This window comes from Phocoena sinus, chromosome 5 (assembly GCF_008692025.1).
Source record: "Phocoena sinus isolate mPhoSin1 chromosome 5, mPhoSin1.pri, whole genome shotgun sequence".
NCBI lineage: Eukaryota > Metazoa > Chordata > Mammalia > Artiodactyla > Phocoenidae > Phocoena > Phocoena sinus.
In genome coordinates this window covers 14,375,325-14,391,930 of record NC_045767.1, presented here as the reverse complement: position 1 = coordinate 14,391,930, position 16,606 = coordinate 14,375,325, and the positions used below count along the sequence as shown (strand labels likewise).

Below are 16,606 nucleotides of genomic sequence, written 5' to 3'. Positions count from 1 at the left end.
TTGTGCCTATATAGCTTGTGATGATGTCCTTGCTACACAAAATTAACTACATTTAGTGAAAACTTCTTTTAGTCAAGATACACACTGGTGCTTCTTTGAAGTAAGCAAGTTATCTTTGGCCAGCTGGCATCTAGACACATATCTCCTTTTTCAAGGAAAGTTAATTGAGAAGTGGAAGCTACCTTTCAACAACTGGAAAATGGCCACATTCTGGACTCTTACCAATCTTGTTTGACATCAGGCCATGAAATTAAAACTATCTTGACAAAACTGATAGATAGTCTTCTTAGGGTCATGGTTCAAGATCTGGCATGTTGATGGTTTTTACTGTCCTTAGCCTTTATTTCAAAGGACCACAAAGAATGTCTAAGAGAAGAATATTTGAATATCACCTCACTTGAAAGGAGAGCTAATTCTGGTTGTATGAGGTTGCTTTTAATCCTGAATCTCTTCCTTTTACCTTCCCCAGATGAGTCAGTGCTATTACCGTTCTTAATGTAATGTTACTCTCTATTATGCTATCAGATCATACTAATTTTTGTTTTTCCATGGCATTTCTTGTATTTGTTGTCAGTACTTGGAATAAAATGATTAAGTTTAAACTAATGAACTTATATACAGAGAATTATATATTCTTAATAAATATTTGTACAAATATGTGCCAGATACTGTCTTAGGACCTGGAGATATAAGTAGAATACACAGTCCCTGCCATCAAGGAGCCCATACTCTAGGATGATTTTTATGCATACCGTGCGTACCTGAGTGAATGTGCATGTACAGATCCTTTGTGAAAACCACAGCTGATTTTCCCTTGTTGAAAAATCAACACGTTTTAATTTTTTAAAGGTGAAACTGACATTCGAAAATGCATATGCTGTGAAAAAGCAAACAACTCAACCAAGACAGAAGAAGGCACAGTCAAACACAAGTGATTTAATCAAACTTCCATGGGGAGAAGAGGACAAAGATACCCAGCAGAATATTCTAAACACTCCTCACATCGTTATGTATCTCACACTACAGCTCGACTCGGAAACATCAAAGGAAGAGGTGAGTGTCTGCTCAAAAGTGCAAAGGAAAAAAGTAAGGACCTTTTTATAGTCTTCCAAATGATTCTCAGTCATTCTGTGTCTTATGTTTTTGGTATGTCTCTTACACACAGCAGTCTTCAAATTGACAAGCTCAATCAGTCCATTTATAGAGATTACTGAAATATTTGAATTTGTTTCTTCTACCTTCTTTAAAAATTTCTATTTGAATTGCTTTTTCCATGATATTTTTTAAACTATACTTGATTGCTTGCATCATTATTATTCTTGCTGTATATTCTTATTTCTGTTTTCTTGTGATTACTCTAAAAATTTTATCATGATATTTCTCTTAACAGATTCTAAAGTTAAATACTATCTTAACCCCTTTTCAAAATAATTCAAGGCCCTTAGTATACCTTAACTCCAATTTTCCCCTCTTCACCTACATGGTATTGTCATCAGTATTTCAGTGGTATCATTTTTTAAAATTCCACAAGTTGGGCATAATTATACTACTAGTACTACTACTTATTATTATCATATTTTATACATTATAAACTGTATAAATTATATATCATAAAATGCATATTTTGTACATCGTATTTCGTACAGATGAGTCATCTTTAAATTTACATATATGCTTGCCATTTTCTTTATTCACTGTTCTTAAATCTCAGGCTGACCTTATTTGATCATTTTTCTTCTTCCTAAAACATATACTTTAGGCATCTCTTTTTTTTTTTTTTTTTTTTTTTTTGCGGTACGCGGGCCTCTCACTGTTGTGGCCTCTCTTGCTGCGGAGCACAGGCTCCGGACGCGCAGGCCTAGCGGCCATGGCTCACGGGCCCAGCAGCTCCGCGGCATGTGGGATCTTCCCAGACCGGGGCACGAACCCGTGTCCCCTGCATTGGCAGGCGGACTCTCAACCACTGCGCCACCAGGGAAGCCCCTAGGCATCTCTTTTTAATGAAAATCTGTTGGTGGTAAATTCTTTTTGTTGTTATTTATTTGATGTCTTTTTCACCCCTTCTTGAAAGGTAGCTTTATAATTATACATTGTGAGAATAGGCCAGTTGCTATAACAAATAATCCTAATGTCTCAGTAGCTTAACATAGTAAAAATTTATTTCTCCTTTCAATGTACATGTTCCTGGTCAAATGGCTCAATGATTTGAGCCCTTCATTCAGTGGTTCCATTATTCCCAAGGACTTCAGAGTCCTCTCTTGGATCTTTTCCATCTAGTTGGCCAGTGAGAGAAGACAGAAAGCATGCAATATCACATGGGACATTTCAGAGGCCTAGCTTAAAAGTAGGAACATCACTTCTGCTCATGTTCCAATGCCTAGAACTAGTTATATGGTCTCTCCCAATGCAAGAAGGTGAGAAATATAGTCTTCCTGTGTGGCCAGGAAGAAGATGAAGTCAACACATAGCATTACTTATGCCAACTAGGTAGAAACTTATTTTCTCTAATCTGTTCGAAGATAGTATTTCTTTGTCTTCTGACTTACAATTGCTGTTAATAAGTCTACTGTTGGTCATTTCTTTTAATGAATCTGTCTTTTATTTTCTTTGTTCAGTTTCTTGCTTCTGGTATGTTCAAACTGTTTTTTAACCTCTCCATAGTGTTTTTTTGTTTGTTTGCTTAAATATTCCTATTTTTATTTTTAGAAGTTCCTGAAAAGTTTTTAACTAATCTACATGCAAATCTGCTATGCTATTCCTAGTAGTCTGTTGTTTCCTTGTCTTAGTGATTCTATACTTTATTTCTCTAAGCATCTCATACATAGCTCTTCTTCATTCTATATCTTCCCATTCTAATATCTCTAAGTCCTAATGGGGACTCTGACTTGTTGTGGCTTACCTTGTTATTTCCTTGGGTATCATTGACTAAACTTACTGCTTGATTTTATCTTTGGGAGTCCTGTGTTTCTAAATGGGAAATGCCTTCCTTCAAATAGAATTTGCTTCTTCTGCTTCTATCACTGACATAGCACACTTAAGCCTCACTAAAGGGTCTAGGTTTAAGGCAGTGGTCCTAGGCCCAGCTCACCTACCTAGCCACTGGCCCAATGCTCAGTGTCCTGACTGAAGACACTGTAGATATCAGCCCTCAAGACAACCTGCCTCTGTCCTTCTGCCCACTACTCACCACTCCCAGCTGAGGCCCCAGCTTGCTTTGCTGTGCTGAGGAAGGGGGTTGGAAAGGTATGGAGAAGATGTCATTGGAAACCTCTCTACTTGTTATATATCCAGCAGTTTAACAAGTATGTTTTGGCCATGAATCCAGTTGTTTTACAGCACAAGGGTCTCAGAGCATCTAGTTTACCATAATGCTTTGAGCAGAAGGGAGATCTAAAAAGTTTTTACCTAGTTTACATTTCTTTCCTTTTGAAATCTTTGCAGCCTATACTCTCAATGCCAAACCCATTTTATCCAAAGGGTGTATTTCCTTGTGTTGTTTCTTCATATGTCATAATTTAGCCAATAATTGAACTGGAAAGGAAGGGATTTACTTCTACATATATTTATAATTTTCTGTGTTCTGAAAAATACATGGAGACCTAGAATTGATAATTCTAATTTCTTGCACGTTTTACTAGTCCTTTGTATCTTTAGAACAGTAAGAAATTTAACCATGTATTAAATAGAACACACAACATATTTCTGGGATGGTAGCATCCTGAATCTTCCAAGGTCATCTTGGAGTAGGATAGTGCTGAGGCCTTTTGTCATCCTTGCCTTTCTTTCCATGGGAAAGTGTGTAGATATTTCTTTAATGAACAGGTTTCTGTCTGTCGACAGCCCTGTATCAACACTGTAATTAGGAGAGGCTTTTTATTCTTACTGAATAGAGTGGAAACTGCTGCAAATGCATGCTACTAACGAGTGCTTTAAAATACAGCTAATTAAATTGGGTAGGAAGTGTAGAGCTTGCCAGGTCTTGCATTGTGAGGCTTTCTGGGCTGGTCACAGCAGAGGTTGGAATAGAGACTTTCTCAAATGACCTTTGTATTCCGGTATTACTTATTTTACAATTAAATGTCATAGGGTCATTTTGTTTTCATGTGAGTTACATATTTAATAACAGCTTGTTTTCTTCAAGTTACAAGATTTGGACATTTTAAAAAAAATGAATCAAAGACTATATAGTTATTTGTTTAAAGTGGTATTTGGTATTTGGCTAAATACAGTACGTTTATTTACCAGTTAAGGTTTAAATTTATTACGTAGACATAACAGAAGATCTTCACTGGTGTTTGAGTTAATTTCTAGAGATAAAATGGTTTATAATATTTTTACATTATTACAGAAATTTTGAGTTGTTAGGCAGACTGTATTTGGCCACATAATTCCATAGCAATTTTCATATACTGAATGTGCTTAATAAGTATAAAAAACAGATGTGTCCAGTTTGTTATTATTTATATTTTATCCTAATGTAAAAGTTGCGAAGGCATGGACTCCAAGTCACATAATTATTTCGTGTAAAGAGAGACCAAAGCAAAGTGTAGAATGCTCTTTAGAGAGAGAACCAAAGAAAAGATACAGTATTTTAAGAGTTTGGGCTTTCGATAATGGCTATGTTAATAGTTATGAATATTGTTATTAAGTAGCATAACTGGAAATTACTCTGAATTCTCTATGGTTTCTATCTAGAAATTTTAATTTTGCCTGCTTTTAATTTGTCTTGTGAGAAAACTAGCATGTTGCTTTAAGTAATAGCAAAAAAGTGAATCAGAGAATGATTCAATCCGTCATGTAAAAGTACTAGCAATGCACATCTTGATTTTGCAATTTATAAAAATGAAATTTTTTAAAAACTGTGTGTTTCCTGGGAATATACTCTTCGTGAAAATAGAAAACTATTAAGCATTTTGTGAATAATCTTATGGATTTAGTATTTTCCATAATTTAAAATGTCTCTCTTTTAAAGTTTGAATACAGATTAATTTGTGGTGGGCAAACGATTTCAAATTTAAACAGAAGATTTTATAATATCATAATACTTCTTTCTTCCTATCTGCATGACTTTAATTTAATTTTGTATTCTCACTCTGTAAGTTTAATTGCAGTCTTGTCTTGTGTTTAAATAAAGATTTAATGGTTTCACCAAAGATGAAGCTTATCTTAAAGACTCCTAAAATTTACATGTGGTGTCTGTGTGCACATGCAACCACAGGAGATAAGAATATCTATATAACGAACTATAAATATTTTAATTTGTTGTAAAGGGAGATTAATGTTTGAAACATTGTTTGCAATTAGTTGTAATTATTCCAACTAATCACTATCCTACTCAGTACATGTATCATGACTAATTTTGACAGTCTCTAACTTATTTTCAAATGTGGTATTTTAAATACTAGGTAATGTGTTAAAATTCCAGGCATACTCCTCTCCTTATGTTTGAATAAACCTCCCACTGAAGCTGAAAGGAATCTTTTTATTTTTTCCTTAATTTGAAGTCTGAACTTGCCATGAAAAATATAACGGTTGGAAAATTTGGGGGGAATTGACATTTCTATTTCTTTTTATTTAACAGCAGGAAATCCTATATCATTATCCAGTATCTGATGCATCTCAGAAACTTAAAAGTGTGAGAGGGATATTTCTCACACTCTGTGACATGTTGGAAAATGTAACTGGGACACAAGTTACTAGGTAATAATTGATTTTTATTTAGCTTTAATTCTCTTTCTCCCAAGTTCTTTACCTTAATTCTGACAAACAAAATACTAATACAGGTATCTATTATACGAATATATTTGTATCTATAATGTAAATATTTATATGGCAGATATGATATCTGCAGATATTTTGTTTCTCACCTAGGTTATTTCTACTAATCATCTATTTAAAATGTAAGTTCTGAGAACAGCTGTAGATCTAGATGTTTTGGACTTTCACAAACTTGGATTAATGACTCTACTTTAGAATTTCTTCATGAAGGCAGTCTCTCTTAAGCACAGCATTATGATGAGTTTGGGCTTTTTTATGACTTTATCTTGATTATTAACTTGCTTGACAATAGCTTTGTGGTTGATAAGGATGACTGAATACTGAATTTTTCAGGTAGTTCAAAATATTTTGTTCTGTTCTTAGAACAATGATAGAAAACACACAATACACATACGCTCTAGGAAGAGTATTCAGAAGGCAGTATCATCTGTGCAAGTTCCCTCAGTGATGGATAAGCAAACTGGTGTTAAATAACTTTGTGAAAGTCGATTATAGAGCCACACATCCCATTCCATGTTCATTTATCAAGTCTTGACTTTGAAATATTATAGTTAACTTATGGAAAAGGGGGGCTCAAAGTTTATTGAGTTTTGTTTTTGCTTTATTTCATAAAATAAATCTATAGATTATAAACCATCTTTCTTCCTTAATATTTCAACAATTTTAGACTTTACCAAAAAAGTTTATCTCAAACTTTAAGAGCTCCTTAATATTGATAGAATACCAAATTGGATTTTCTAGGCTTTAATTTTTCTTTTCCCATCTTCTGATTGAAATGACACCTCTAGGATTTTATTATTATTTTTTTTGAAGTATATAGTTGGCTTACAATGTCGTGTCATTTTCAGGTGTACAGCACAGTGATTCAGTTACACACACACACACACATATATATATATTCTTTTTCAGATTCTTTTCCCTCTATAATAGGTAATTAAAAAATATTGAGTGTAGTTCCCTGTGCTATACAGTAGGTCCTTGTCTAGGATTTTAATAGATGGGATCTTCAAGATAACGGGAAAAATTTCCTTGTTTTTCTAAATGAAAGTGATGTTTAACTCTGGGAGTTTTAGTATAGTGTATATAGAAAAGATTAGTTCATTTCAGAATACTAGTAACCAAGGCTCCATTTAGTCTATAAATTCACATTTATAAAAGCATGTGATAGGCCTTTAAAAAATTTTTTTAATTGCTTTATTGAGATATAGTTCATATATCATACAATTCACCCACTTAAAGTGTACAATTCAATGGTTTTTATTTATATATTTGAAGATATGTGAAACCATCACCAGAGTCAGTTTTAGAACATTTTTTAATCTCAAAGAGGAACGCTGTATCTTTTAGCTATCAATGCACCTACCCCACCCCAAGTCCTAAGCAACCCCTAATCTACTTTCTGTCTCTATAGATTTCCCTATTCTGGACATTTCCTAAGAATGGAATTGAAATATGTCGTTATTTGTGACTAGCTTCTTTCACTTAGCATAATGTTTCTAAGGTGCAGGACTCGTTTTTAATCTTATTAGTAAGAAAATGTGTTTAAGTTTCCCCATGTGGATTTTATTTTATTTTTCTCCAAAGTATAGATATTTTACTTCACATTTAGACCTTGTTAGCTAAAATATGGGTTAGACATATGGAAACCAGTAAATATAGAGAGAAAAACATTTTTGTGAAAGAATATGAAAATAATTATTATTTCAGGGATTCCTTAGCAACATATCTTTTGTTGCATACACTGTTTTGAAGCTATAGTGAAATGAATTATGACTATAAAGGAGTCTAATATTTGTCTAAAAGTATATGCATTTTTAAAACTTTATTAAGGCAGAAGTAATATCCCTTTTAAAAAAATGTATTTAGCAATTCATATTTAAAATCCCACACACTTATCTACTGTAGTATACAGGGTACACTATATCCTAGGACTCAATAGATAAAGACTGATGGGTGTATTTTAATTTCAAAGAAAACACTAAATATATATATATTTTTAAATTTTTTAAAATTATGTTTAATTTTAAAGCAGTTTTATAAAGAAGTATCTGATCAGTTAAGAAAACATGGAAAATATAAAAACAAATGGAAAAAATTAAAATTACCCCAAAGTCTACCACTCAAAGATAACCACCACAGATTCCATGAGGCAAAGAACTTGGCTGATCTTGTTCATTTCTGTAACTCCAGGGCCCAGGCATGTAGTAAGTGCTCAGTAAATATTGCTAAATTAAATGATAACTTTTCACTTAATTTTTTCCATCTATTTTATGCAAATGGAATCATGCTCTACCTACTGTATTGTAACTTTTTTTGTGTGGCAGTATATCATTGAACATTTTCCCAAATCAATAAATGTTATTTTACATCATATTTTTATTTTATCTTCTTCCCACCACCTACCCACACTATAAGAAGGAATCATGTTCTCTGTATTTCCATAGTTTATTGTTGTATCTCTCTTTTAGAAAACATTTAATTTGTTTTCCAACTTCATTGAAATATAATTGAAGTACAGTAAGTTGCACACATGAAAATGTATAATTTGATCATTTTTGACATTGGTATAGACCCTGAAACTATCACCATCATGAATATAACCATCACTCCAAACATTTCCTTGAGAATATGTTTTAATCTGACTTATATTTTGGTTACTTGTTTACGTATCTGTGTCCCATACTGAATGATCATCTTTTGAGCTGGGACCACATCTTTGTTTCTTCGTAATCTCTTTTAGTAAATCATGTTCATAAATAGACAATCAGAAAAGATTTGTTAAATTAACACACTGGGATGGAAGCTTTCTTTTGAAAAAAAAATTGCATATAGTCAGTTAATGTTAGCAAAAGAATTTCAACATATTTTTGCTGTAATGGGTCTACTTTTGTTTGACCTAGAGTTTTTTGTGAGTTTTTATATTTCAGAATATGTTTTTGTTGTACAATTCCTTGCGTTTTCTGTGTGGCAGGTATATGCCAAGAAATTTGCTGATTAAGCGTGCAGTTCTTAAATCATACCATATGTAATCTTTTATGAATGACTGTTTATAATTTTATGACATTTAAAGATGTTCTAATTTCATTTTGACTCTGTTTCTTCTTAGCTCATCCCTTCTTTTAAATGGGAAACAAATTCATGTAGCTTATTGGAAAGACTCTGACAAGCTGTTGTTAATTGGCCTGCCTGCTGAGGAGTAAGTTGAGATTTTTGTTTACTTTAAAATCATTTCTAAAACACTGCTAACAAAGTCTGTTTCATTAAAATGATGACATTTTTGTCAAAGGTAAATTCAAGAAGTTTTACAGTTAAAAGGTTTGCTGCACTAGTATAATGGCTACCTGTGTTCATTTGGTATGAATAGTACAGAAAGGTACCCGGAAGGCCCAGCTAGACCAATTAGTAAGGGTGGAGGCCGCCAATACACTTTCCTCTGAGATATGGCCAGTACAGAGGTGGCTGAGAGATGAGCTTGTCCTCTGCTCAAACTTTTGACAGTATCGTGGTTTGGATTTTGCATGTTTACAGTTTTTTACTGTTGGTGATTTTAGAGAATTAAGGGTCAGCAGAAAGGTGTTTTGCCTTGACATTGAGCTCGTTTGACCAAATAATGAATATTTATCTTTAAGGTGACTTCTCTAATGGTATGTCTTATATTATCATGGTCTCCTTCTTAACTTTTTTGCAAGTATTTTGAAAAATGTCTTATTTTAATAGTTGGAGGTAAGAGCAGGGCTGACCATTTATACATTTGGTAGAAGTGAGTTACTAAATCCAGCCCATACTCAAGGGGAAGAGTATCAAACAATTGTGAACTTGTTTTAACACCACAAAGAGGAATTCCAAAGGAGGCTGCAGTGAAAAATATCAAAAATTATTATGTTTTAAAGTGGTCTTTAATTTTGGACAGAGATATGATCTATCATAAATGTGGGATTCAAAACTTTTAACATGAGGGGATAGTGGTGCCATCATATATGTTAAATGATGGCTCTCTTTTACCAGCTGATGTGCATTTTTCTATCTAAAAACCCTGCTCGGAGACTGCCCTATGCCAATGGGTTGGATCGTGAAAAACTGAGTTGTTTTGAAAGAACAAGAATCGGAGAACATCCAGAATAAGATACCTTAGGGTGTGGTGGCAGGGTGAAACATCTGCCTTTGGACTTTCATAGTAGCCCAAAACGCGAAAGACAAGACACAGATAATACAATGGTGAGATAAGGTAGTGTGGGCAGTTAGACAGCAGAGAGGAAGGCCCAGCTAAGGAACTGAGCAGAGGCTGCTTCCCCACTTTCTGATGCCACCAGCCAGATTAGTTAGGCAGACAGAGACAGTTTCCAGGAGACGTTTTACCCTGAAGCCAAAAAAGGACTGTCACTGCTGAGCTCTGGATCCAGGTTGTGCTGGTTAGGGGATGCTGTAGCCGATTTCTCAACCTTTGTTTCCCGGGGTGGGAGTGGGGAGGCAGGGTCTTCCCTAAATACTTATGTCATCCCTATCCTAGAGAACTTGGCTTGTTAAGTTGGAATGAATTCGAAGGTCCTCCTCCTTCTCTGTCCTGGGCTTCAGGTCAGAAGTAGCCCTAGCCACCTCTTTACCCAGTTCTCTTACTGCTCATAGCCACCACCCCGTACCAAACTCTTTTCCTTATTGCATGAAAGGTAGTTATGATTATTCTCCTTTGTTTAGACTGGGAAACAGTATTGAGAGGTCATGCACAGGCACCTCCTCAGTGTCAATTTATATGTCTCTGTATCTCCAGCATTGTACAGATGGTTTGCAATTGAACTCTGGCAGCCCTGGGATTGTTTTTCCCTTGTCTGTCTTAATGCCACAGTCTGTCCTTTTCTTTCTTCACCACTGTGCCTTTTACAAGCAGGATGAGAAAAGTGTTGCCCCATCCAGGATACAGTGGAGCAGATACTCCAGGAACATGTGTTTTCACGGGGGGAGATCATCTTCCTGTGACAGCTGCAGTCAATAGCGGGGACCTAACCAGGAAGACAGCGTGAAGTAGTGGAGAGAGTAACCTTGGAGCTAAGGAAATGAATGCCCACCAGCAGGTTCTATTCCCTGGGTGTGCCTGTAGAAGTTGCTTAACTTCTTAAACCTCAGTTATACCCACTGGTATAATGGGAATAAAAGACCTGCTTTGTAAAATTCTTACAAGGCTTCAATGAGAAAATGTTAAGTTCATTTCTTTCCTTTCTCCTACTTTCTTTCCTTCCTCTTTCGTTTAGGGGTGTCTTTTTGTCACAAGAATTAGAGGTTAAGTGGAGATCTGGGTATTACTGGAAAGTGTCAAGAATTTTAACATTTCTTTCTATAGGTCCAGATACTGAACCAGCTGCTTTATATGCATTAATTTTATTTAATCCTCAGAATGAACCTGAGAAGGCTTAGTGATTATGATCCCATTTTACACATAAAGGAAATTGAACCCTAAGGGGGTTAACTAATCTCCATATAGATGGTGATATAAAAGTGCCTCCTTGACCCATGTTAGAACCCCAGATCTAGACATCAAACTCTTTAATTGCTAATGCAGGAAACAACCATTATACACAGCTATACTCACAGTTAACACACATGCTTTTCATATTCTTTACATATAAAATGTAAAGATGATCTGCTTCTTTTATATTATGAATCAATTGATTATGTTATTAATGAGCAGATGTATTTTTGCTTCTTTCTAGAGTTCCTCTTCCTCAGCTAAGGAATATGATTGAAGATGTTGCCCAAACCTTAAAATTTATGTATGGTTCTTTAGATAGGTAAGTACTTCCTTGAATTGAACCTCAAGTTTTAAGTATATGATTCTAAATCACTTTTTGGCACTTAATAGTGTTCCTTGGTTGTCAAGTTAGTTGTTTGGGTTTTTTCTTATTATTATTATTTTCTCATCCTTCATGACTGGCGTTTATTTTACAGCTCCAGGCAGTTTTTCATAGGATCCATTGCTTTTTCTTTTTTGGTCTCATATGTTACTTTTGTGAAATAGTGATGTAACCACAATTATATTCTGATCTGATGTATTTTTGTAGGGGCAAATGTAAGAGCATTTCTTCAGAACAGATACAGAAAAGAGTAAGAAGTTTTCTGTGTTTTCCTCTGATTATAACATTGTCAAATTCACTATCCTAAAATGTGATACTTTTTCCTTAAAAAAATTTTTAGTAAAAAAAATGTATGTGCTATTAAAATAAGTAAAAGACATGGTAGAGAAAGTAATTGTCTATTTAGTTTCATGTATATTCTTCCATATATTTTCTATATAATATGAATATACATACTCTCTTTTTTTACACATGTGGGCTCATATTATGCATATTTTTCTGCTTGCTTTGTTTTTATAAACTTTTTAAATATAAATTTATTTATTTATTTTTTATTTTTGGCTGCCTGGGGTCTTCGTTGCTGCACGTGGGCTTTCTCTAGTTGCGGCGAGCGGGGACTCCTGTTCGTTGTGGTGTGCGAGCTTCTCACTGTGGTGGCTTCTGTTTGTTGCAGATCATGGGCTCTAGGCGCACCGGCTTCAGTAGCTGTGGCTCGCGGGCTCAGTAGTTGTGGCTTGCGGGCTCTAGAGCGCAGGCTCAGTAGTTGTGGCTCATGGGCTTAGTTGCTCCACAGCATGTGAGATCTTCCCGGACCAGGGCTCGAACCCGTGTCCCCTGCATTGGCAGGTGGATTCTTAACCACTGCACCACCAGGGAAGCCCTGCTTCTTACTTTTTTAACCTTGCAGTATGTGATGTATCTTTCTTGATCTGAAAGAGGAAATTTGGGGTAACCGTTTAGTATTTGAACATGTAAAATTATGGATGGAAAATCGATGTTTGTAAGTCCCAGTACTTCAGAGGGCTAAAATGATGCCTTTGCTTTCAAAGCTTTAAGAGTATATCAATATAAAGATTCAAAGAAAGTTTATACGTTTTTCCAAACCATAGTAGTATCCCATCTCTGTTTATCTAGAGTGGATCTTTATTGTCACTGTTCTCAAAGCCGCCTAAAGGAATTTTTTATGATGAAGCCATCTGGGAAAAGTGTCTAATTTGCAGTATTTTCCTCCAGGAAAATACAGGCACCTCCCTCTCAAGCCCAATTACTTACTAGCATTTTTCCAAATGTGTGAACTACAAAAGACTGGGCAGCCATATACAGTGCTTTTACCTTTTACTAATAAGAAAAATTTTAACCAATGAAGAGTATAAACTCTTAAGGTGGTTATAAACTACCTCCTTAAATTTATAATAGATGAGCAAACCTTACTATGTTTTGCCCTAATTGAAGCTTTCTATTTTCATAAAACTAGAGATAATCAAAGATGAAATTCCTGTAATGAATTCTGTATATGAAGATAAAGCAATTGGAGTTGTTCTGCAAATTCCAATGGAGTAGGTTGGGGGCAGAGGGACTCTTAATTTCTCTGAATTTCATTTTGAAATTTATCCATTGATTTGGAAGTATCTCCAAGTTGACAGCAAATTTAAGTAGTTTCTTCTTGCCTAGGTGGGAATTTGAAAGGCAAACTAAGATAATAAATGTAAAGATCCACTGAGTTCTTAACACCAAGAAGCAGTATGGATCCAAGATATTGTTAATAGTCATTTTACAATATTTTTTTTAATCATAAGGTTTTTTTCTGATTATGAAAGATATTAAAGGCCATTGTGGAAAAATTATGAAAAGACTAAAATGTCCAAAAACTTAAATTATCTTTTTCAAGTTGTGAGCTGGTTAGTTCCCTGTGAGCCACAGAAAACTGATTATACATTAATAAAGTTTAGTGTTGTGATCAAATTAAAGATATAAGTATCCTTCATCATTCCCAGCCAATCCATCAGCAAATCCTAACCAGTCTGTCTCCAAAACACATCTCAAATCCATCCATTTCTCCCCATCCTCACTATTACCCTGTCTACTGCCATCTCTCACTACTACAGTAACTTCCTGATCTCCTTGCCTCCATTCTTGCCTCTTTAATTTCCAAAGTTACAGTGATCTTTCTACATTATTATCTGGCTCCCACATACCTTTCTGATTTCAGATCTCAATCCACGCCGCCCCTCTGTATTGTTCTGCAGGCACCCTGGCCAAACTTGTTCCCACCCTGGGCTTTTACACTCTTCCCTCTCATTAGACCTTCTTGACATCGGGATCTCAGCTTAAATGCCCCGTTCTCAAGAGACCCTTCCCTAACCATTTGATCCAAAATAGCCAACCAGTCACCTCACCCATTCAGATAGTCCTGTTCTCTGCTTAGGCCTTTGTACAAGTTCATGTTTTTACTTTGTGTTCATTTGTTGTCATTCTCCAGTATATTGTGAGCTCCATGGGAGCAGAGACCTTGTCTTTTGTCTTGATATTTTTACTGCTGTACTTCCATCGATGAGAATAGTTCCTGAAACATAGTAGGCACTCAAGTAATTAGTTGAATGAATTGGTGAATATTATTCTGATATATTAATGGTATATATACCAGTTATTGTGTTATCCAGTACTTTATACCAGTGAATGGTTGTAGGTAATACTATATGCTACTTTTACATGGCTAAAACCAAGTTGTCTTTTTTTTTTAAGAGTTTTTTTTTTTTTTTTTTTTTTTTTTTTTTTGCGGTACGCGGGCCTCTCACTGATGTGGCCTCTCCCGTTGCGGAGCACAGGCTCTGGATGCGCAGGCTCAGCGGCCATGGCTCATAGGCCCAGCCTCTCCGCGGCATGTGGGATCTTCCCAGACCGGGGCACGAACCCGTGTCCCCTGCATCAGCAGGCGGACTCTCCACCACTGCGCCACCAGGGAAGCCCCTTTTCAAGAGTTTTAAAATAGTTATGCCTTCATTACTGAAGAGGGGAGGAAATAGGCTAATTATATATTTACTGTATACCAGTAAGTAATAATCATAATAAGTACTTACTATGTACTGGTACTTTGCATGAGAGTTAGATTGTATTACCCCCATTTTTACAGAGTTGGGACCAAAGTTCAGAGAAAGGTTAAATGATTTCCCTGCGAGATCTACCTAGTAAAAGCAGTGATAAGATTTAAAGTCAGATCTGTTCTATTACAAAGCTCAAAATCTCTTTGTTATCCTGTGTTGCCGGAAAGATACTGGGAGTTGTAAATGGTTGAGAGATAGAGGTAAAAGCGAGTTACATTTTTTGCAAAAAGGGAACTTCAGCCCATTCTGTTATAGATATACCACTTGTGTTAGCCCTTTGGTTTTCCCGTAGTACCATCTGCCCTATGTATTTGAGAATAGGCTTTAGGGTAAAAAATATTGACAGGGTGAATTTCTTAACACACTCCATCAGTAACATAGCAGTAATTCTTTTTAAGGGAGGAGAAGTAAGGAAGAGAACCTATGTACTTAGGAAAGATCCAGTCCCCTTAGGAGCGTACAAGCAATGACTACCATTTCTGTGTGTTGTTCTAACTTTACAGCTCTTGCTTTTCCAGTGCCTTTTGCCAGGTTGAGAATGTTCCTCGTTTGGATCACTTTTTCAGCTTGTTCTTTCAAAGAGCACTTCAGCCTGCTAAACTACATTCCAGTGCCAGTCCCAGTACACAACACTATGATGCTTCCAGTGCAGTACTTTTAGACAGTCTCCCTGGAGTTCGGTGGCTCACACTTCCACAGGATATTAAGGTAATCTTAGGTGCCATAAATAAGAATCAGAGCCAGTTGCCTTATATATTTTTTTTTTTTTTTTGCGGTACGTGGGCCTTTCATTGCTGTGGCCTCTCCCGTTGCGGAGCACAGGCTCCGGACGTGCAGGCTCAGCGGCCATGGCTCACGGGCCCAGCCGCTCCGCGGCATGTGGGATCCTCCCGGACCGGGGCACGAACCCGTGTCCTCTGCATTGGCAGGTGGACTCTCAACCACTGCGCCACCAGAGAAGGCCGCCTTATATTCTTTATCTTCTCTCTCTGTTTTTTTTCTTAGGCTTTTTGTTATTTTCAAGGTTATGGGTAAGAGTTAAAGGGGCAATTGGTTGATATGGTAGGAGGTTCAGTGCAGTGAACTTTTTCTTTCTAAATAGAAATTAGCTCTCTCATCTTACTTTAACATTTAAGCTTTGTTCAAACTTGGAATACTTTTCAGAAATTGTAATTATATGGTGTGTCTTACTTTTGAATTTTGTGATTTAGATTTTATAATGCAGGGTCGTCAAGTCAGGTAGATGAAATGACTGGCTAACAAATTAATAATAGCAAAATCTTTGTTTACATGAACATTTGTAATTAGCTTTTGCCCTGTGCCAGAGATGGATCACTAAAGGTAAGATTCATGGTGGTTGAACATTATCAATGTGACTTCAGTCATTTCTGTACATCCAAAATAACTTTACTGTTGAATGACTGAAAAGCTCATTTCAGACATTTTCATCAACAATAATGTATTTAGCCACAGCATTTGTAATAGTATTAATGAGGCACTATGCCATAGCAGTTCCCTGCCCGTGAAGTAACCCAGGTTATGTTGTAGTAATATCCCAATTCAAGATTCTGCTCTTCATGGAATTCTACAGTATATGATCAAACAAATGCCTTTTGAAGTTTAATAATAATTTAAACAGATATATCAGTCCCTTTGCTCAGTTTCCTCATCTGTAAAATGGGAACAATAATACTACCTACTTCACAAAGAAGTTGAGTTATCACACATAAAATGCTTAGAATCGGGGCTTCCCTGGTGGCACAGTGGTTGAGAGTCCGCCTGCCGATGCAGGGGACACGGGTTCGTGCCCCGGTCCGGGAAGATCCCACATGCCGCGGAGCAGCTGGGCCCGTGAGCCATGGCCGCTGAGCCTGCGCGTCCACA

At 36.0% G+C, this 16,606-nt stretch overlaps 1 protein-coding gene across 2 annotated transcripts in view; it reads left to right on the top strand.

Moving 5' to 3' along the window:
- INTU (inturned planar cell polarity protein) overlaps positions 1-16,606 on the top strand; it is a 74,173-nt gene that overhangs the window by 32,168 nt on the left and 25,399 nt on the right. Inside the window, exons 4-8 of one of the 2 annotated variants that reach the window (XM_032633581.1) lie at positions 850-1,053; positions 5,585-5,700; positions 8,885-8,974; positions 11,481-11,558; positions 15,241-15,430. In XM_032633581.1, the coding sequence (XP_032489472.1) occupies positions 850-1,053; positions 5,585-5,700; positions 8,885-8,974; positions 11,481-11,558; positions 15,241-15,430 (678 nt within the window). Of the gene's footprint in view, positions 1-849; positions 1,054-5,581; positions 5,701-8,884; positions 8,975-11,480; positions 11,559-15,240; positions 15,431-16,606 lie in introns of both variants that reach the window. The other variant, XM_032633580.1, reaches the window with a different exon arrangement.